The sequence below is a fragment of the Halyomorpha halys genome, unplaced genomic scaffold (assembly GCF_000696795.3).
Source record: "Halyomorpha halys isolate HHAL.00 unplaced genomic scaffold, Hhal_1.1 Scaffold455.1, whole genome shotgun sequence".
Lineage (NCBI taxonomy): Eukaryota > Metazoa > Arthropoda > Insecta > Hemiptera > Pentatomidae > Halyomorpha > Halyomorpha halys.
The window spans coordinates 787,587-811,480 of NW_027111717.1; the positions used below are offsets into that span (position 1 = coordinate 787,587).

Here is a 23,894-nt window from a genome sequence, read left to right on the forward strand (position 1 = left end):
GATATTATTTATTATGTTATAACGCTCAACTGCCAGGTGTTTCCAGGCTGAGTGATCCCAGGGAGGCTCTCCCGAATCCCGTAGTTGATCCACGGCTGATATAACATAATAAATAATATCACCCGTCTCTAAACCAGGCCCTCGAGATTGGTTCACAGCGCTCTACTCTCTGATCCACACCGCTTCTCTTTTAATTTATCAAAAATAAACAAAAAATAATTTAGTTGGAGACTTTTTAATAGTCCGCCATTGTTCACCTTTTAAATGGCTCATATTTCTTTTCTTCAAAGCGAATGTTACCGTAGTTTTCCCTTTCGTCTTAAAATAAAGGAGTCTCAAGATGAGCGACTGATTTCAGTTTTTATTCTTTAGTACAATAATGTACTGGTGGTTATAATAAATTACTAAACACAAAATTTTAACTCAAGACCGCATTAAAGTTTTTGGGTTCAGTTCTTAGGATGGGCCTGCTGTTTATTGACCAATAGTTATGCCTAGATCAGCATCCTTGCTTAACCGCATTTCTTGGATAAGTATGCACTTTGTAGTGCCTGAGTGTTCCTCAGAAGATTCTCTTGTTTCCATACTTGATTTACGGTTGAAATGTTGAGTGGAATAATATTATTAATTATTGAATGAAGAAATGATTCCCAAGATTGTGTGAATTTTTTTGAAAACCATTCTGAAAATTTGGGACTTGAAAATTATAAGTTGTTTGAGGATCATCGTGTAGTAATAAAGGCAATATATGCAGTTTCATGTTATTGCATAAGAAAAACAAATCGCTCAAGTAAATAGGTCAGTGTAGTTTTTTTTTTTTTTTTATCCCTCTCCCTTGCCATTTCTGGCATACGGGGTGTGGGAATAGTTCGGTAGTGCGCTGGCTTTTGCGCATGCCACTGCACCCAAAGATCACCAATTTTTTTTTTAATTCTTTTATTAATTATTCAATTCAATATTTTTTTTTATTGTGGTGCAACCCAGCTATTTTTATCTTTTTTTTTCTCTACATTTTCGATTGATAGATTATTAATTAACCGGATGGTCCGGGTTGTGGTGATGAAAGGTACAACAGCAGAAAAAAAAACTTTTAGTAATCAACATTTCACCACACTTTTCAGTGCTTCTTCAAAGTATAATATGTGTTTCTATAATATACGTGTTTGTTTATACTTTCTGAAGAATTTCTTTTTTGTCCCTACTATTGTTTTTATCCCCTTATTTCTTTGTTAAATTTTTTTTTTTAATATTCTTTTTTTTCATATTTTTATTGTTTTCGCCATTACATATATTTCAAGGATGCTTATGAGACATAGATGTTTACAGAAAATTAGTTCTGTTCATTGATAATCGAATATAACATGTTGATAGAAGTCGCCTATGTTTGTCTACACTAATTTCCAACTTTCATCCAGATTTGATGATATATATATATACGATGTGGGCCAACTAGTTACCAATCGTTGTAAATCTTATAAAAATTGGATTAAGAGTTCGATTAATTATGCCGGAACATAAATTTCACTACAGACACGGGACCAAATTTGTTCCTTGCTGTCTAAAATATAAAATGCGAAAATTTTCCATTCGAACCATTCCGAGTACAATTTTTTTGTATTCCTGAACGCGTACAAAGCTTTCTTTCCCTTGGCAAAAAAGCATGGGTTAAATTAATGGTATAATTAATAAATTGATCGTGGATAATTAATTATTGACCCCGTTATGATACCGTCCCTTTGGAGGCGAGCTTGGACCTTAATAACAACTGACGAATTAATATTGGCTGTACATTTACTTAATGCATGGTGTGTTACTTAGTTGACTCAATAGCTCTTCACTTTTATTTGATTAAATAATCATATTTAATTAATAAAATTGAAGCCTCAAAGGGAAGGGATGACCTTTGACTTTATAAATGACTTTATAAATCACTTTGATTATCCGCCCTAGAAATGTTTACCGAAGCTCAAATTGTAATTAAATTATTTCACCTTCACTTTATCCGAGATAATCCAGTTTGGGCGACCTTCTATAGTTTATTTCAGAAGTAATATAACCTAACTTCTCTGAAACCTTTCCAATTATCTTTTCAGTCAGTGCTATGTTTTAAAACTAATATCTTTGTTTAGAAGAAGTCTGACTATTTCCCTGCCATTTAAGTACATTATTTTAGACTCATAAATAATTTACATGTTCATCTAATTAAGAAGTAGATCTCATAGGAAGTATGTTTCCTTTACGCAGATTTCAAAATATCCCTATTAATTGAACCATTTACTTTCTAATTAATTACTAAAACACATAAATACCTCAAGCAAACATCGGGTACATTAGATTATTATTTAAATAATTGTATTCTGAATTATATTTACTGATTACGTGTGATCTATGTACTTCATTATTACCATGCTATGTAAATATTAATATAGGAAGCCTGAGTTGATATAATATATCTAGAATTTTAAATGGACTTCCAGGTATATTAACAGTTCTTATTCCCCCTAACCTAAGGACTGGGCAGACTCATTAGTTTTAACATGTAATTATAAATAATTTTCATTAGAGTAATAAAAAATTTGGGTGAAAGAACTGACTCTTGGGATCTTGTACTGTTAAGAACATATCGTCAAATGAATAGCTTCGCCTGGAACCATGGTTCAGTATGAATCAAGGAACGTTAAATGACCATTCTCCGTTAATTTGGGGTATATAAGTATAGGTCTTCATTATCGTGTTATAGTTGAAGTATTGCTTAGTTGGATGTAGAAAAGAAGGTTCTACCAGAGGTGTGGGCGTATTTGAGAATGATCCCAACTCAACAGTTTCGGAGCACTGCATATTAAATGGGAAGTACCTTGCAGATTGGTCCTATCAATATCCAATGACCTAGTGCACTACGAAGAATTAAATGCGAAAAACTTCGTTTTCAAAACTTTCTCAGCTTCATTCGTTACAAATTCTTGATTAAATTTTAATTAAATGAAGTCACAACGATTTCAAGTTAATAAATTTCCTAATGTATTATTGACGATCATACTATCTTGAAATTTTATCTGAATTATAAGGTACCGGATTTTCTGAACAAGATTAAACAATAAAAAACACGTTAGTGAAATACGCAATTGAAATTTATTGTACTTAAATAATACTAGAAATATTTAAATGTCACTTCGAAGTAAACATATTATTTAAAAAGTATAGAAAAAATTGTGTATATATATTTTTTTTTTTAATTTATTTAATATAATTTCCAACTGTATAAATAATAAATACAATAAGTAAATCTGTGGAAAGTTTCATTTACACTTGAAAATCTTGGGAAGGAACCGCCCGTTGGTGGTACTTCAAGCATTAATTTAAATTAAAAGGTCCCGTGGACATCTTCTTTTCAGACGCCTCGGAAGATTATGAGGGATTGTTAAGGATGAGAGGTAAAAAAAAAAAAATTATATTAAAGAATTTGTTTTACTTATTTGAATGCCATGGCCTCTTTTTAGCATTTGTTCCCTAAGTGGATGGCGCATGCGAATACCAGGACGATGCTGTGGCAATAATATTTAATTAATCCGATGATTATGCAATAAAGAATTAGAATAAATTTATATAAAATGGGAACACACTCATCTCCTTGTGTATGCTGCGTTTACCACCGGTTGGCCATTTGGGTTTAGGAACTAGTACATTATTCAGAAATGCTAGATGAGTAGTGAACCCAAGACCTTTTCAAAAATTTATTTTGGCATTTTCTCTTAACAATACAGTTTACGTTTCTATTCTGCTCTCTTGGTTAAAAATAATCGTTTTAATTACCTTTTTGCCAGTAGGTTAGAACTTGTATGTGTTAAAGAATTTATAAAATTTTAGAATCAATGGAAAACATAATACAAACCTACCACTCATCAGCTTATGATGCTAAGTACCTGACAATTCCTTCATAACACCATTCCTATCATCAATGTCACCAATGCCAACAGTGATGTTTATTTATATAAATAATGATAATATGAAACCCTTACGACCCATGAAAGGTCATGGGTTCAGTACATTGTAAGGAAGCAATTTTTAGAACAATGGTTATACAAGGACTTGATTTTTTCATCACCCTGAACCGCCAGATTAACCCCTCCCCCCAATAAGAATACCCACTTTATTAGGTTGGTTGGACCTTAGGCGGGTTCCAGAATCCACAGGGTTGACTCACAGCTACAGTGTAACGGAAAATAATTATCTACCACATCTGGATTCGAACCCGGGCCTAATCACTGTGCTCCCATTTACATTTTTACTACACTTTTTTGTCCTGTACTTAGTAAATTACGATTGTTAACTTTTAATCGGTTTACGTAATATCTTGATTTTACCTATCCCACAGAGCATAAAACATTACCTCGTCTCTCTAGCAGAATAATACTCCCTGGCTTGGAGTAATTCATGCGTCCCTGCAATAGTTATTGCGCAAGAATACCTTGTGATGTAGCCTTTGAATAGCTTTTTCCATTTCATCACAGCCTCCCCGCTTACTGTAACTCAACTTGTTGTTTGATGATGATTGGTTTTTCGAGATTATATTGGATTCGATTGTTCTATGATCATAATAATAAAAAATATTATGCAATGTGGTATCATCGTGTTTTAATTGATTAAACTTCAAAGCAAGAAATCATTTATCATTTTTTGTTTTCACTTTCTTATATATAGGATATATAGTAAGGGGGGAAATTGCCATTTTCGGCGGAAATACACGTTTTGATGTCCATTGAGTCTAAATAACGATTTTTTTTTTTTAATAATTCCTATTCACGTGTTAAAAATTAACTTTATATAATTTACCTAATCAAGCCTAACCGACTAATGTTAAGTTACTACATTTTAACAGTTACTTTTTACATTGAAAAAACCATGGTAGATTTACAAAAATTTTTCTTTGCAAAAAAATTTGATAATTTCTTTATTTATTGATGAGTATTATTACAATCTGCCATTAACTTGGGCAACGAGTAATATTACTTATTGAACACATTCATACGAAAGACAAAAAGAGGGGAAAAAAAATGAAAGTAAATAAATAAAATCTCTATACGATATTGATACGATCTATACGATATGTACAATTAATCTCTTATACGATTAAAAATAAAAAGTAAAATGAACATTATCCAACAATGTAAAATAAATGATAAACAAATATACGCACAAAAGTCGTTGGCATATTTTGGGTAGGCACCGTGGGTTATCCCCAACCTCTTAAAAAAAATCATGATCAATTGATACTAGCCAGAGGATTTCTCTGTTGACTAATTCTAACATAAATATATTGAAATTTTTAATTCCATTAATCGTAATTATTAATGCTGAAAAAAAATAATAAACCAACTCAATAATAATACAGGCTATTCTGCCCAGGTCATTAATTATAAGTCAAACACCCTATTTTTTTAAAAATTCATTAATTTTTAATACTTTTAATTTTCAATTAATTCACACTATTACTACTATATAAACAAACTTATAAGGATACAATTTGATTTATTTAATAAATAATTACCAGTTTCAAGAAATTGTAAAAAATCATATTTACTTATGAAATATTAGTTTAATTAACGTTTTTTATGTATGTGTAACGTAATGTGTCAATTATGAGCTTAATTGATTTTAGTCGTTGGTTATCCAATTTCGATTTTCTATCTTTGTTTGTAAATATTTTAAGCTAAGCCATTTATATATACTGTTCTCGAAAATTAGTGTTTTGCATAAGTTAAGTAATAAATGTCACCAATTTAATAGGCAGTTAATAATTCATTGAATTTTTATTTTCTAACTTCCTTTTCATTTAAGGATTTTTTTTTTCTTTAGTTTCTAGTAATAATTTTATATTTTTTGTGATGTAAATCTAATTTATCTTTTAATATATGAATACTTAATTGTTGTAATTAACGATGTTCCTATCCAAGACTTGTTAGTTTATATTACTCAACTAAAAACCCTTCTTTTTTCAAAGATTGAAATGTCGATGCCCTCTTTATTGTAGTATTCATATTTTTAATGATATATCGAACTACAATATAGATGTCTCTGAAAACTTTCGATATAGTACTTTTCTTCTGTATCCCTTTTTTATGATATTCTAAGAAAACATAGCAGAGAATGAGATAATTACTGGATTTGGAGGTGTTTTTTTTTCCGCGATGTTATTATGCATTATGAAACTACCTAACCAACCCGAAGCTAATTAACATAAATTGTGGATTAGTCTCCAAGTTACGACATTGAACATTTATAAACATTACTCAGTATTATTAGTCGAGGCGAAATGAGATGTAGGAAAATGTTTAAGCGAAGATCATTTGTTGTATTTGCGTTTAACCTCTATGTTCGTTAATTCTTTCAGTTACTATTATTTGGTTAGTCATGCCAAATTGACTGCTGCTTGTGAAATAAAAAGTGTATTTTAAGAATGAAGATTTCTCAATTCTCCCTACTTTGTCACTTATAAAATCATCCTTAAAGACCTAAATGTTCCTTGTGTAACCGATCTAGCCCGAACCAGATATCAATCCTTCCATTATAAACTCCCTAACCATCAAAACCCTCTAGTTTTTAACCTTGCTTCTTCTATTCTTGACAATCCACCGAGACGCCTCGAGAACTAGTGTAAAAATATGATTTGAGTTTCTCTACATATCTGTATCACTCCATTTTTATATTACATCAAATTTACTTAATGTTTTTTAATGTAAATACAGTTGTAAATTGCAATAAATAAATAGAAACAAAAAAGAAAGAATAAAGATCAGTTGTTTCTTAATTGGTTGGATTTCAAGGATGAATCGTTTACGAATTCTTTACTTTTTAAACGATTACAAATATTTTTAATAAGGTGGCCTAGTCGCTGAGTAAATTGGTCATTTACCGAATGGTAATATAGTGTGAAAAGTCATTAATAAAAATTATTTTGTTTTGAAAGTAGTAATAAGAATAGTTACATTGGTATTATTTTCGAACATGTTTCACCGTAAAAAAAAAGTATATTGCTTTGTCAGATATGAATTTATGCATTAGTGGTTCAATTTATGATGTTAAAAAAGGTGAAGTGAAACTGTTTACAGAGAATAGCAAATTAGGGATTTGAAATTAATTTAATTGATAATACAAATACTTATCAATTTAAATTGTATACAAATTGTGTTAAAAAATGCATAAGGGTAGATCATATGTGCCCCCTAACAGCAGTGCTAAACTTACAAACTAAATGGTTTACTATCATATGCACATTGGGCTGTTGGGTGCTCCATTCTACCCTAACTGTTACCCGTTTAGTCGGCATATATATATTATAATAATAGTGCATTTCGATGTTGTGAGAGCTGAACTACTTAATAGAAGGAAATACTGCTATTTTGAGTTATTCGGAATAGCTAAATTGTACTCTTAGAAACATAATTTTATTATAAAAGATTTACAAAAATTAGGTATTTGGAAAGTCAAATATTTTATTACATATTTGGAAATAAGGTACTCATTTCGCCTTGGAATCAAAGAAAGGTTACATTAATCCCGGTAGATGGCGCTTGGAGCCCTTACCTGCTAGAAGGGAAGGCAACTTGGGGCTGAAAGATATAGTACAAGAGCCAAAGAGGAGAAAAAAGGCAGTTATCCCAACCCAATTTTTGATTACTTTAATGAAAACTATGTATAATTACGAGTCAAAATTGATGAGTCTGCCAAATATAGGTAGGGGGAATAAAAAATGGCGGCTGTTTCAAAGCGATAAAAAAAAAAAAAAAATTCATTTGGAGCTCTATATCTTAACAAGTAGGAACAACACAAGAAAACCTAAGAGAACGTCATTTAAAGAGGAGTAAATTTGCTAAAATATGAGCCCTAGTAGAGTTATTTACGTTAAATAGTTTTCGAGATATAGATTTTTAAAAAGCAACATTTCATAAAAATGTTGTATGGAACGTACTGAAAGATAAGTAGTTAGTGAATTTATTTTGAAAAATTCATATCTGAAAATGATGTTTATCTTCGTAGGAGTAATAGTTTACATGGAATTTGGTAAAATAAATTGATTTATAGTTATTCCGACAAATTTTCATTAGCCAAATTTATATTCATATGTGAATATCATAAAAACTACTACCTCTATGAAGATAAGTGTCATAAACTACTTTATAGTAAGTTAAATTTCCTTTATTCTGAGTGTTAGCAGACATATGTGCGTCTTATGGATCTAAAGATATATTTTTTGAAAAATCCAACATTTTATACGAACAACTAGAAATTATCATTTTGTGAGTTTATTTTGTCAAATATCATAAAAACTACTACAAAGTTAAACATAATTACCTATGTAACTCTTGTAGTAAATTTAACTAGCTTTATTTTGAGCGCTGGAAGACATCAATACTACCAATGGTTTCTGAAATAAAGTTTTTCATAAATCAAATATATTGTTCGCACAACTATAAATCAATTTATTTTAGTATATTTAATTTATTTTAGACAGCAAGCGATTGCAGTATTCTTTGCATTCTTTGCATCAATTGCAAGAAGCCATCAACAGAATTAATCACTGGGCTAAAGCTATTGGCTTACAAATTAGATTAAGAAAAAACAGCATGTCCTCACTTTAGTCGAAAAAGAAATACGCATATCTCCCCCATACTACATATAAGAAATTTACCGATTCCTCACAAATTTCTAGGCCTTATATTTGATCATAAATTAAGTTGGGAATCCCATATTACATCATTAAGGTCAGCCGCTACAAAAAAATTAAATATACTCTGGTTTCTTAGCGGTACATCGTGGGGTTCGGATCGGTCTACCATGTTAAAACTGTATACTACATTAGTCTGTTCCAAGCTAGATTATGGTTCTTTTGTCTATGGCTCTGCACGTCGCCGAACTCTTGCCAAGCTCGATTCAGTACATCATACGGGTATCCGGCTTGCTACCATTGCATTCAGGACCAGTCCCATTCTCTGCATTTGCTCTGAAGCAGGCCTACCTTCGCTATCATTCAGGAGACAAAAACCAGCTATTAATTATGTTTCCAAATTATTTGAACAAACAAATCATCCGACTTACAAATATATTTTTCGATCTAAATTCGCCATAGCTTTTCGGCAGTAACGGAACCCAACACTCCCTCTGGCAGAAAGAATCACTTTGGCTATTTCTACACTTAAAACGATTCCGATAATGAAGCCGAAATTCAGAACCTACCATGGACTCTAAAACAACCTCTAACAATGCTACATCTGTCACTTATGCACAAAAATAAGACCACATCTGTCAAGTATAAAGAACGGTTGTCGCGTCTTCTAGAAAATATTCCGGATAATTTTTAATATACACTGATGGTTCCAAATCCGAAAGCTCGACCGCCTCATCTTTCGTCACTCACGATTCAACCCACAAGTTTAAATTACATAAGTTATGCTCAGTATACACCACCGAACTCCACGCGATAGCATCAGCCCTCCATTTTTGCTTTTCAATAATTCAGAAGACTATTGTAATAATCTCAGATTCGTTGAGCTCTATAAAAAGTTTAAAAAACATGTACTCCGAACATCCACTCATTATAAGAATTCAATCTTTTCTTCTAAAATTATCTCAACATGGTAAATCCATTATTTTTATATGGGCTCCAAGCAACATTGGCATTGTAGGTAACGAGCTTGCGGACAAAGCTGCCAGAGAGGCCAGGCACGCTCTCTGGCCGAGGCACCGCCATTCTTACCCCATCAGAACTCAGTGTACCCCTTAAATTACAAATATTAGAAAAATGGCACGCCAAGTGGGATGAAAACTCTCCGAGTAAATTAAAAGAAATAAAACGATCAGTAAAACCATGATCAACATCTTACCGCAACAGCCGTAGGGAGGAAGTTGTTCTAACCCGCTTGAGAATAGGTCAAACTTTCCTCCCGTACTCTCACCTGATCAGAAAACTGCCACCTCCAACATGCAAATATTGTCAATCCATTCTTATGATTAGACATATTTTTGAAGAATGTACTCACTATTTGCCAACAATAAACAGGATAGGACTGAACCCAAATTTATCAGAAGCTCTCACAGATGAGGAAGCTAAGGGCAGCGCGGCCCTGACCAGAATTATCTGAATTCGAGTCGAAATGATGTCAATCCTACTACTAGTCAAATTTTAATAAAATATTTATTTATTTATTTATTTTTATTTTTATTTAATTTTTTTTTTTACTTTTATCATGTCATAGGCGTTGATGACCAAAGGATTTTACGCCTTTAAGCAACAATCAACAACAACAACAACAATTTATTTTAGCAAATATCATAAAAACTACTATTCCTACGAAGGTAAAAGTCATAAACTTCTTTATAGTCCATTAAACTAGCTTCAATTTGAGTGCTAATAGACATCTGTACGTCGCATAGTTCCTGAGATATATATTTTTATATCTCTCTTTTTATAGAGCTCTTTTAGGGCTATTATTTCAGAAAATTTACTCTTCTTTAAATAATGTTCTCTTAGATTTTCTTGTGTTGTTGGTGGTTTTTATGATATAGAGCTCCGAATGAAAAATCAATGGTTTTGAAACAGCCGCCATTTTTTAATCCCCCTACCTATACTTGGCAGACTCATCAATTTTGACTAGTAATTATACATAGTTTTTATTGAAGAAATCAAAAATTGGGGTGAGATAGCTGCATTTTTTTCTTCCCGGCTCTTGTACTAATAGGAGAATTTGTTGGTCCAAGTGTTCTCCAAGTATGCTAAAGTTGAAACTGTGTACATAGATAGTAATTCGAAAAAAATAAAAAAGAACAGCATAAAATAAAAAAAAAGTTAAATTACTTAAAATAGTTTGAAGAAACGTATAGATACCCTTAAAAGATAAATTCCTAAAAAAAGTATTTTATTACTACTTATAATGGAAAAATGCATTCAGATCTAAACATCTGTTTAGGTTTTCTGATACATTCTTAGAAATAGCGGACAACACAACAGCGACTGAATTTTCGAACCACGTAGAGTCTTCCTCAGCCGCTGAGCACTGCACAAAACGTGAAGAAGAACTTTGTATAAGTTTTTAACAAATTAAAAATTTTAATAGTAATATATTCCTTCAACATTAAAACGCAAATACAAATAAGTAGCTGCTATTGCCAACATACACAATTGACTTAGATTACTCGGTGCTAAACCTACGAAGTCTTAAAGAACTAAGTTAACGATTGATCCTTAAAAAAACGAAAATATATATCTTCAATGATGCTTTTAGTTGATCGTAGATTCAATTTGAGGAGATGGGCGGGGGTGCGGTTAATAGTAATTAACCCCAATAAGTGAAGTTTATTTTAATTTATGCTCAAAAATTAATTAAAAAAAAAAAGTTTCAGGCTCAAAATATAAAACAAATAAAATAACATAAAATAAGTATCGCTTATGTTCGTTATTACTCTGCTGACCGTATCCCTTCTCATGTATATTTTGACTTTTACTTACCTATATATGAAATACATTGTAAGGAAAAGTATTGAGATCGTGAAAATTTTCGAATTCAATTTTTAGATAGAAATCTATGTTTTGAAGAACTTCGAGTCTAAATATCCAAGTCTCGCGAAATGGTGTGTGTGTTTGTGAACTGACTAGCTCAAAAACAAAAATTCATTAGAAACTGAAATTCCCCATTTAAGGGGAGTATATGCGACGAAAGAAGCTTTTTCGCTAAAATTGACCGATTGGTAATGCCACTTTATAGAATTAATTTATTTTTTATTTTTTCGATTTTCACCCTAACGGCACAAATAATTTTGATCAAACTCGGCAATTTAGTGATTTTTAATATAAAATAGGCAATGCTCCTTACTTTGTCACAAATAAAATCATCCATAAAGTACTTAATCCAAGGTATGTAACCGATCTAGTCCGAACCAGATATAAATCCTTCCATTATAAACTTTCTAACTACCCAACCCTCTCTCCGAGACACCTGAAAAGAAGATGGCCTAGAGACCTTCTAGTGTCGAAATATGATTAGAGGATATACCAATGGATAGCTTCTCTACATCCCTGTATTACTCCATTTAAATCTTACATCAAATTTACTTAATGTGTTTTTATGTAAATAGCAATAAATAAATAAAAAAATATTAAATAGATTATATCTTCATTGAAATAATCTAAGAGGGCTTAAATGCTGAATTTCCAAAAAAACTTTCTTTAAAGTAATTTTATTTTTTGTTTTTAAATGGTTATTAATTATTAAATTGGTTATTAAAATTAATAAGTTCTCATTGTTAGCAATAGTAAAATGTATAAGTACAAGATATTAAAGAATTTATGAATAACTAAAGGAGAGAAAAGGAAAAATAGATACATCCGATTAGAGCGGGAAAAGCCGATACCGAACGATCTTTCCCGATTGCTTAATGACTACGTTATCTTATGTTACGCTGTTCTATTCTTGGCAGGAACAATATTTATATTTGTTGTCTCTATCTCGAGAAAACCTAAAATGTGAATTTTTATTGCAACAGAAAAATAAAAATATTTCGTTCATAATTTTCGCATTTCTTATATATCGCATATTTTCAATTACAAAAAACCAACAATGTCAATCAGAAGCCACTTATGTACACTTCGAGACGTAAGTATGTTAGTGAGTTAAATTTATGTCATGCGTGCCCAGCACCAGATTTTAAATTTGATGGAATTAAGTTAAAGAGGTAATTTAAGTTTTGCTAATTTTTATTATTACTTATATCGCTTTTAATGCTGTTTTTAAAAGAATATAAGGGTTGGGGGGGGGGGAGCCTATAAATTATTTAATAGGTGTAAGAAAATATTGCAGTAAAAACAATAAAATTTGCAAGTCATTTTTCTGCCTTTTTATTTTTACTGTTTATTATAGTAATATTTCACAAAACATTTCATATTTCATCTAATTTTATTCCTTATTTTGTTGCAGTGTAACCAACACAATGCGATCAACGACCTAGTTACAGACTTACAAGATGGTACCAACCTTCTATCACTGCTGGAAATACTCACCGGCAAAGAATACGTAAGTATCAACATTACGAATGTGTATTATATAATTGTAATTAGGTACGAACTTATATTCATTTATAAACATATAATGTGTTTTTAATTACCTATATGAGTGATTACATACTGAAATAGAATTGATTTTATAATGTTCCAGAAAAGAGAAAAAGGACGAATGAGAGTACATAAATTGAATAACGTAAATAGAGCCCTTCAGATCCTCGAACAGAATAATGTAAGACTTTATATTATTTATTTATTACTTTTTTGCTTATTATATTCAATACGTTTTTAATTGTTGTGTGAGAGTTGAGTGAGTTAACATAAAATAGTGTTGAATTTTTTGTTTTTATTTTTTTGTATAATTGCTATAAGATTTTTTTTATATATCGGAGATCACACCAAAGATATAAAGTTGTTAAAGCTTTGAACTCATTCTGTTACTGAATAGGAGAAAAAATGGTTGGTGAATAATTCTTTGAAAATTCTCACATTTTTTGAACTCATATAAACATTGCTAACATCGAAAATATAATTGTATTCATAGTCTTAACACTTTCTTGAGACTGGTTAATATTGTTTAAATAAATAAAATTTTATTCATTTTAGTCTCAAAACATATTTATTCAATTTATAAGTCCAATTTTTGGGCCATCCTCAGGGACAATCCTAATATAATTTTAGAACTAAATCATTTAAAAACACTTCATTTTCACATTAATTTTATATATTATATTAATTATCATATTACATTCAATTTTCACATTAAATATAAATAATTAAATGTGAAAATTGTGAGTGTATTACGAAGGTTACGAATATTGTTGTGATAAATTTTCAACAAAGAAAGTGACTGATAAAAATAATTTTAATTTTTAATTTAATGTGAAAATTGACTAATTAGGATAATTTGTTGGATTGACCTTGGCTGAATAGATTGCATGAAGTGTTTTTAAATGATTTAGTTCTAAAATTATATTGAGATCATCCCTGAGGATGGCCGAATTGGCCGAAACGTTGGACTTAAAAATTGAATAAATATGTTTTGAGACTAAAATAGATAAAATTTTATTTATTTAAACAATAAAAAAATATAATTTGATTGTGGGACATGTATCCCTCAAGAATAAATTCATGGTTCACACATTATGATTATTTGTCTGATAAACATTTAAAAGTTTCTAGTAAGTAAAATGGAACTGCATTGAGATCTTAACTGAACTACTATTTAGAATGGTAATCACTATGTGTCTGTTTTTGTAGTTTACAATGATGCGGAGTTTTGGTTATGTAGTAAATGAAGAAATAGGTGTCGTTTAAAAGAGAGATTGGTTGAGGATTGGCGAATGGAGATAGGAAGAGAATTCCAGAAGGGGATTGCTCGTATGACGAAGGATTTGCTGAATAAGGCAAAATATGGGAGAGCATTTATAAATCGGTTGGGATCTGGTGTTTAATAAATGAGTTAATGAACGAAGAGTGAGGAAATCAAGGATATATGTCGTTTTTTTATGTTAAGAACTAGAAATAGAAACACACCAAAGAGGTAATATTTCAGGAGGTTGGATAAAGGCGCTTCGACTCGGTATACCAACGAGAGCGTCTCGGAAAACCAAAGATAAATATAACGAAGCAATTTTCTTCAGTCTCAACTCCAGACCAGATGATAGCACTCTAAAACTATAAAAGTATATTAAATAAATAAAAATTGTATCCTTGTATAGTCTCAATACTTTTTATTACATCAATAGTCCGACGTTTCGGCCATTTCGGCCATTCTCAAGAACGATCTTCAATATAAATTTTCATCTCACATCAAAATTTAAAAATTGTTTTGCAGGCTATTCTGACCAGGTCATTAATTATAAGTCAAACACATCCTATTTTTTAAAAATTAATAAATATTTAAAACTTTTATTTTTCAATTTATCCACAATTTGTTTGTATGGTAGTGATAGTGTGGATAAATTGAAAATTAAAAGTTTTAAATATTTTTAAAAAATAGTGTGTTGTCCTTGAGGATGGACGAAATGGCCGAAACGTTGGACTGTTGATGTAATAAAAAGTATTGAGACTATACAAGGATACAATTTTGATTTATTTAATAAATAATTACCAGTCTCAAGAAATTGAAAAAAACAAGAAGAAAAAAACATATTTAATATAAAAGTATAGTTAGAACTTGCACTTAGTTGAAGTTCTAGATGTGTGATTGGCCATATATTTACTTGTAATATCTTCATTGTAATATCGAAGATGTTTAATTGGTTTAGATTTCTTCAATTTAAAGAGGTTTTCTCATAGGACCAAGGCAATGTTTTGAAATAGCGAGAGGTTAGCAAGTATTATAGAGGACAGGTGATCGAAAGACAAGCAATTACAAGCTATTACGTATTTAAATCATAAATATAATTACAGCTCCAGATTGTGATCTAGGGCAGCGCGGCCCTGACCAGAATTATCTGAATTCGAGTCGAAATGATGTCAATCCTACTACTAGTCAAATTTTAATAAAATATTTATTTATTTTTATATATTATATAAATTATTATATTATTTTCTAATTTATTTGTGATTTTGTCATCTATTATCTGGGAGATATATGAATTATTCGGACTTTGGCTTTGATATATATTTAAAAAAAAAACAAGATACTGATGGATATATGTTGCAACAGTTGTAACATTAAGCGACCATTAATGATGAGTCATCATTCAAAAGCCTGACTGATTCAATCACGAAGGCCTCTACATTATCAGTCCGACTGCCATGTATATGAAATATCGAACATTAAGGATCTTGTGCAATGTTACTTTTGATCCGTAATAAACATAAAGCTTGTTTGGCCATTATTTTGGTATTTGCCTGCGAAAATAAAGTGAAACGCATGATATAAACTAAGCACTCGCAGTCTCCCCTTCACATTTCCAGTACCCCTTACTTTTCAAATTTTGAATAAATGGATTTAAGAATTTTTTCGGTTGTCTTTCATTCTTAACCTTACTCGATCATTCTGAACGTCAATATGTTTATGTTTTTACTGTCATTCCCAGAGACAGTGTTGGTATCCCCTTAAAGTCTACACTTATCTCACTGACTTCATAAAAATGTTTACTAAATTCACAAACCTTACTTGATTTTTAGAAGGCAAGGGGTGGCATAACCCTACTCTCCTTCAATGCAAAAGTGAAGCCCACGAAATGAAGGTTTACGCTGAGGTTAATAGGAATGTCCGCCATTGTAATCTAAGCTAAAGCAGAAGGCAGCCAGTGATTAGTTCCTACTCTTCCCCTACTCATCTGCCACGCCCCTGAAAGGCTCATATGGACCGGTATTTTGGCTTCACATTTTCTTTCCCTTCCATCACACTCCTTTCTCTTAGGTAAAAGGTGAATAAAATTAAATTCCATAAATTTAACTTTAGACACTCAATGAAGGATGACAGAGCTAAAAATGAAACAAAAGACTGGGCAAACTTAAAATAGAAACTATAAATACATAGAAGAATTCACTTAATCACAATAAACTCTCTCTCTCTCTCTTCTGCGTAAATAACAGAACTCAACTCATTGGCATTTCTTTTATCTGGATCTTCGCTTTCATTACAAACTATACTATACATAAAATATATAGGAGTCATGTTAGACAATAAACAGTTATTCAACAAGTATATTAATTTAAAATTAGGAAAGACCAGGTACAATGTTTAGAAATGTACAAAATGTTACCGTATTTTAATAAAAAAATCAAACCTATCCCACAAAAATAAATTTGATCATCCATAAATTGTGTCTTTTTTGAGCTAGTCAGTTCACATACGGTTCATTTTGCGAAACTTGATTATTTTGACTCAGGAGACCTCAAAACGTGTATCGCAATATTTTCTCTTACTATAGGATATCATAACACACAAAAAAGGCTGTCCTTTCCGTCCGGACCCACCCCACTAAGAATCCCAGGGAGCGAAGGGTCTATCGGTTTTGAAATATTTGCTTAAAATTTGAAGTGACGAATTAAGATAGTTAATATTTTAAAAAGCGCCTGAAATTGGAAAATGGCACATATCTTGGTTAGTGAAAATAAAAAGGAGCTGTGTGGGAGATCTTCCGTGAAATACAAATTTCAAATTTAGTCCACAAGTTGAAACTACTCTCCCATGTGGCTGAGCAGCCATACTGGTCTTATCTTCAAATTTAATGATATAACTATTTAACTACAAGTGCTTTTAAAATGGCTATCATTTCAGTACATTTAATCTTTTGTTAATAAATGTTAAAGTTATATCTTTAACAGTAGTTGAACCGACCAATGCATTGGAGCTTCGTAGGAAAAGTTAAGGAGCTCATGGAACGGAATAAGGATTCTCTATGAGGCTAAAATTTTCATCTAGATGAGTTTCTTCCTAATGGAGCTCTAGCCTACAAAGCAGCCCTCTCCCCCCACCACTCAGGACTTCATAACTTCGCCTCAGATAACTTAGAATTTATGCCACGGGGCTTAAGTTTCTAGCTCTTCGAGGGTATAGGCTGCTTCAATAAATCCTTATCTGCTTGTTAATCTTCGTTTAACAGTCTTAACCATTTATTATGTTTAACCGAAAGTTGTTAATAATTTAGTTTCTCTTTTATCCTAGTTAAGGGCGATCTATTTAGAAGTGATCCATATTATGACTGGGTCAATTCTTAACTTATAGCCCGTGGTATTGCTATTACAATTTGATGGGGGCGAATTTTCCAAAATAAAATTTTCCAACTCTGAATTTGATCTTTCCACTCCCCTAATAAGAATGTTAACATTAAATTCCTTTTTTGATTTAAATAAAAATATTATATGAGCCGTTGGATGCATTCGTGTGTTCAACACAATCAAGTATTATAGGGTTTTTAAATTCGAATTTTTAATTTATTGTTATGCTATGATGTACAGTTTAAAATTGTTTGGTTTATTACAATTTATAATGTATTACTTTTTACGGATATTTATTTTTTTTATATCTCAGCTACATATTATGTTTTCCCAATATTTGCATTCAAACCTATATATTAACACTTTTTCTTCTTAATTTCTCATTAAGAATAAATTAGCATATTAGCAGGACTTCTAAAATACTTTCTTCCGAGAACGTTTTCTGGTTCTCATTTGACTGTGCGTGATCGTTCCAAAATGATGTCCTGTGCTAAAAAAATTACAGAGTTAAATATTTACATAGTATTTTTGGATGTTACCTTAAAAGAAAATGCAAGGTCTCGATGCTGTAAGAAGAAAAGTCGAAAATAATTCATTTTTGAGCTTATTTTCAATTTCTTTTAGTATTTCCAGGAATAATTATAGTTCACAGACTTGAAATTCATAACTAGCACTCAAAAAACCATAAGTGAATGAATATTCAGAACTTCTTCAAAACTGTCTATATTCTTTGAATACTTTTTAAAAAATATTTTGAGATATCTTTTAATAGATTGTTTCGACTAATTTGCTTTATATATTTTCTATAATTCGACTATTTTTTAAAATTATTTTAATTAGTGTTCTACTGAAATCAATTGAAAATTTTACGTTCCCAAAACAAATGAGAATTTCTTAAAACCAGGTTTGATGGCTTCTTTTCTTTCTTTTCCCTCCCTTCTTAGACCTACAGGGTATTATCTTAATGTGGTTTTTCATTGCGTAGTTTTTATTTAAAGGGTATTTTAGCTCACCATATGGCCATTTTCCATATCTCCACTACCTTCAACTACCTATGGTGTAGGAAATAAAATCTCAAACGTACGCCACTCATGTTACTTCGGCCGTTCCAGTTTACAGACCTTTCTAATTTATTTTTACAGCAATACCTTACATTATCGCCCGGCGGAGGATTGCATTATAGGTTAGCCAGCTTCTGTTTTATAGCGATCCTTTCAAACTGTTATTGCTACATTGAAGTAAGCCGCTACGTGATGCAGTTACCTCCTCTTAACTTCCTACAGCTCCTCAACCTGGAAGCTATCCAACTCGAGGCAGGGGTGGTTTAACTCGATGAACCGAGGAAATAAACTCGGTTTAAGTTAGAAAGGTTTCCAGGAATCGTCTATTATAGTCTTAATAATTTTCCCCTTTTTTTTGTCAATTTATCTTACGAATATATTATACAGACTTAGTAAATAAATAATTATAGATAGTTAAAATTCATCAAAATAATACCTTATAACAATATTTTAAAAAAATACAATGTAATATATTTTGAATTAACAAAAATTAAATTATGTTTAATATTGCAACCATAATCATAGGATGAACCAATTAAGTTTATGTTGTATTAATATAAATTAAATTTATAGTAAGTTTTAAAAATAAATACAAAGAACTTATAATCAATATAGTAAAATATAAGATATTGCTAAGAAAAGAGTTAGAATATAACATTTTGGAATTCAATTATAAACTTAAAAAGCATTTTTAGTTTATAATAAAAAGGAATTGTCCTTAAAGTTTATAAAATTAATATTATTATGATAAGATAATATTTTTAAAGCATTTTAATTAATAATTTTTAATAAATTGATAATATAAAGTTAATTTATGTGTCATTACAGAGATTTTATAACGTCGAAAAAATAAATAAATATGCTTTTGTTAGAAGTTCATGGGGGGAATATCACCTCAACATCTAAATATTGCATATTTATGGTTTTTACTTTGTTATCTCAAATTTGAAATTCGAAAACATTTAAATGCCGCCTGCCTTAGCAACCTCAGAAATGCAGAGGTGTCGGTTCGAATCCAGCCTGGGGAGGTCGACTTTTATTTCTAGAGCGGTCCCACAGAATAAAATATTTACCTTGCCGCCATGGTTAGAATAGAGTCGTAAGCTGTTGGTAACACCCTCTTTCCTTTCCACCTCTGTATGTCAGAAATGACTCGGGGAGGGGATAAACAAAAAAATATATATATAGAGCAAATTTTTGTTTGAGACAGACTTGTTTAAGGTTTCAGAAATAAAAACAAAATAGTAAATAATAAATAGAAATTCCTGCATTGATCAACGTATTATTTTATTCTAAAATCAACGAAGAAAAAATAACCAACAATTTTGGTTCTGATGATTTTTAGGTTTGGATATTTATTTTTGAAATGAGCGCGAGACGAAACTATGAGGTGGGTTATAGTCTAGTCAGTTAGCACTAGAAAGAGCTCATTCTAAAAAGCATAAATTAGCAAGTATTCAGGACTTCTTCAAAACTTTCATCCTTCTGCTTTCTCATGACCACACACAAAACTCAACGTATAAACTAAACTTAATTAGGCTGTATTATTATTATACCAAGGCAATATTTCACTGGTATACATATATCATTTCCCTGTAATATATATGTATTCATTAAACGAATATAATAATGAAGGAGGTTACGAAAAAAAAAATAATAGGCTATAATTATAGTTAATAGACTTATGGTGGCAAGATTAACGTCTTGAGCGGCAATAGTTGACGTTTGCAAAGAGAGGGTGTTTGAAATGGGTTTGCTACTGTCGAAATTATTATCAACATATTTATTTCTTTACTATATTTCTTTTAAATCTATTTTTAATTATGACTCATTTAAAGTTTCATCAGTTTTAGTGGCAAACCCATTTGAAACCTCTCGCTATAGGATCAATTACAATTAATTATGAAGAACTTGTGTGTTGCTATCTAAAAAACTGAACGTTTATGTATATAATAATTGTGATTGTGTTTTTTTAATTTTCAAGTATGAACGTTGTTTTTTTTTCGATAATAAAGACCTAAAGATTCATCTTTATTATTATATAATAGAAACACGCAGTAAAGACTTATAGGCTCTTCAGCCCGAAGTCATCTTAACCACTCTCTTATCCACCAGTGGAGCAGTTCCTGGGCCAGTATTGTAACCCCCACCTTCAGCGGTCCCAGCCGAATCCCTTATAACCTACCCAATAGAAAATTTCCTGAAAATGTAATTTTCACTAAAGATAATTAGAGGATATAAAATAAAATAATTAAAAAAATAAACATTGAGGTAGTTATGCTATCAATTATCAGAAGGTTCTAGACGGGCGCTTTTTAATTGAGATATTTGATACTCTGTCGAAATATAAACGTTTCATGATCCAAGTATTGTAGTCCTCTTGGGAAAAGAAATCCCTTATCCAGCAGGATGCTACCCATCCTCGCGTGTATTTGTTCTAGATAAATTCATGAGAAATCCAATCGTTCTCTGGCTCGGCAAAGTTTTCTCGTCGAGTCGTGATCCAATTTATTTCCCTCCTTTCACTACATTACATTTTCCATTTCCCTTTACATGCAAAAGATTCTAACTGACGACCTGTAACCTCGGTTAGTAATTAGAATTCTGACGGAATGTATTAGTTTTGAGATTCTGTCAACCGAAAATCTCTTTTCAATCCCTCAAATGGCCCATTCAATTTTGATTGAATTTATGATATTCTGAACCAATACTTTAATTTAAAGGAGTTCGAGGTATTATTGGGCTTTGAAGGTGTTTGAACGTTTTACGCCTGTAAACAAGAACAAACATTGTTATTAATTATTAAATAAATTAAACGGAAACTATAAATTGGTGACGTGTTTGATGGATGCCAGTAATTAATTAGGCCAAGAAAGTAAATACTGTTTAAACCATATCTTCATTTGTTTAATAGCAAACAAAAAGACTCATTTTATAATATGTAAAAGCATGTTTTTATAAAATTTAAAAAAATATCCGTGGCTTATGTATTCTGAAATAAAATAAAATTTAAGATAAAATACGAGTCAGCTTAAGTCGTGTAGGGTATGTTATTTCTAATATTAATTATCAACAGTTAAATTACGATTTAGGGCACTACAATGATATATTATTGATTATTTTAGATATAAGCTAAACTAATTATAATTTCTGACTGTTGATTGAGTTGTATCTCATTCTTTATGTTTAATTTTAAATTATTAACTGTCGATTAGAGTGATTGAGGAAAACATCATAGAGAAACATTAAGCCCACATTGTCCGGAATAAAACCATACATTCAAGAATAAAATTATTTATTTATAACAATTTTATTATTTACATATATAGGGTGTTTTTTTAAGCCCGATAGAACTTGAAATTGTAAAAAATAACACAAAAAATTAAATTGTAATCAAAATTTTTTTTTTATTCGAAAGATCAATACGTGACATTAACATTTGAAAATGATTTCGGGCATATGGGCACCGCGGCTGTTCTTGACGAAGCGCATTCTGGACGTCCAATTTTGGGCCACTTTTTCGAGCACTGCTGGCCGTATGTCACGAATAACACGAACAATGCTGGCCTCCAAGGCGTCAATTGTTGCTGGTTTATCAGCATAAACCAGTGACTTCACGTAGCCCCACAGGAAATAATCGAGAGGTGTCAAATCGCACGACCATATGCGGCAATTTTGCTTATTAACAAACCCGTTAAGCCAAAAATGCGCCTCATCGCTGAACACAATTTTACAGAATGCGCTTCGTCAAGAACAGCCGCGGTGCCCATATGCCCGAAATCATTTTCAAATGTTAATGTCACGTATTGATCTTTCGAATAAAAAAAAAATTTTGATTACAATTTAATTTTTTGTGTTATTTTTTACAATTTCAAGTTCTATCGGGCTTAAAAAAAGACCCTACAAGGTAAGGCGGCGTACAAGGAAAAGCGTATACTACAGATGTGCCTTAATTGGAATGTTATATCACTGATTTTAAGATCTCGTAATGAAATACTATTTGAAATTTACTATCCTACTTTCTCTTATAAATTGCCAACGTACTTCTTACTAATTCAGTTTTTTACTTGTTTTTAAAAGAAATTCATACTTTTAGTGAATTTCTTGATATATTCTCTACAAGTCTCCAATTTTTTTTATATATATAAATATTAATATTGTTTAAATTTGTTACAGGTAAAATTAGTTAACATAAGTAGTAACGATATCGTAGATGGAAACCCGAAATTAATACTCGGATTGGTGTGGAGTATAATTCTTCATTGGCAGGTGATTGTTTATTAATATTCTGTAATTAGTATTGTAATTTATGTTAGTGCAATATTTTTCTATACATTTTTTTATTTTTTGCAGGTACACTGGTCACTTAAGGAACTCATGACTGACGCAGAACAGACCAACTTGGAAAAAACTTTGTTGATGTGGTGCAAACAAAATACGCAAGTAAGTTTTTATTTTTTTAGTTTTAATGAATAAATATTTGTAATTGTTTAGCTTTGTTGGATCTTCTTACTCTTCCCCCATTCTATATTAATGTTTAAGTTTTGTTTATATGTTACTATTTCTATACGCTAAATTTCAAGAAAAACTTTCCCAATGAAGAATGATTATTATTTTTTAAAAACTACCCTTAATTTTTATACAAGAACGGTTCTATTAGCAGCTTATAATACGGTTTCGAAATTAGCTTCGAAAGAAAATATCCTCGAGTTGAAGTTAGAAACTTTCAAATGATTAATTCTTTCCTAATGTTAGCTTAGTAGTTGCTGGAATTGGAAACCGATGACGTTATTAACGATCTTACTTAGTTTACTTTTGAATCTATCCTTTAACTTGGAAGTCTAAGACTAATGGGTTTAATTAGGTTCAAATCATTATATAGATGTTATATTTAGCGTTAATTTTAATTTTATTTAATTGTTTAAGTATATATATATATATATATTGTTTTGCATGAGGAATATATTTAAGACTTCATCTTCAAAATGTGTTAACATGTACTAAATTAAAATTTAAAAAATATAACCGTTTTATATCCTAAAAAATATTCTTATGATTCATGCATTTACAATAACTTTATTATATTACTCTTCAGTAATATG

The 23,894-nt window shown here is 30.8% G+C and overlaps 1 protein-coding gene across 9 annotated transcripts in view; it reads left to right on the forward strand.

The window, feature by feature from the left end:
- The window catches only part of LOC106682966 (dystrophin), a 616,519-nt gene that overhangs the window by 299,224 nt on the left and 293,401 nt on the right, over positions 1 to 23,894 (forward strand). For all 9 annotated transcript variants that reach the window (XM_067049744.1, XM_067049742.1, XM_067049748.1 and 6 more), the window contains 4 exons: positions 12,966 to 13,061; positions 13,203 to 13,280; positions 22,969 to 23,061; positions 23,146 to 23,235. In XM_067049744.1, coding sequence (XP_066905845.1) covers positions 12,966 to 13,061; positions 13,203 to 13,280; positions 22,969 to 23,061; positions 23,146 to 23,235 — 357 coding nt within the window. The remainder of the gene's footprint in view (positions 1 to 12,965; positions 13,062 to 13,202; positions 13,281 to 22,968; positions 23,062 to 23,145; positions 23,236 to 23,894) is intronic.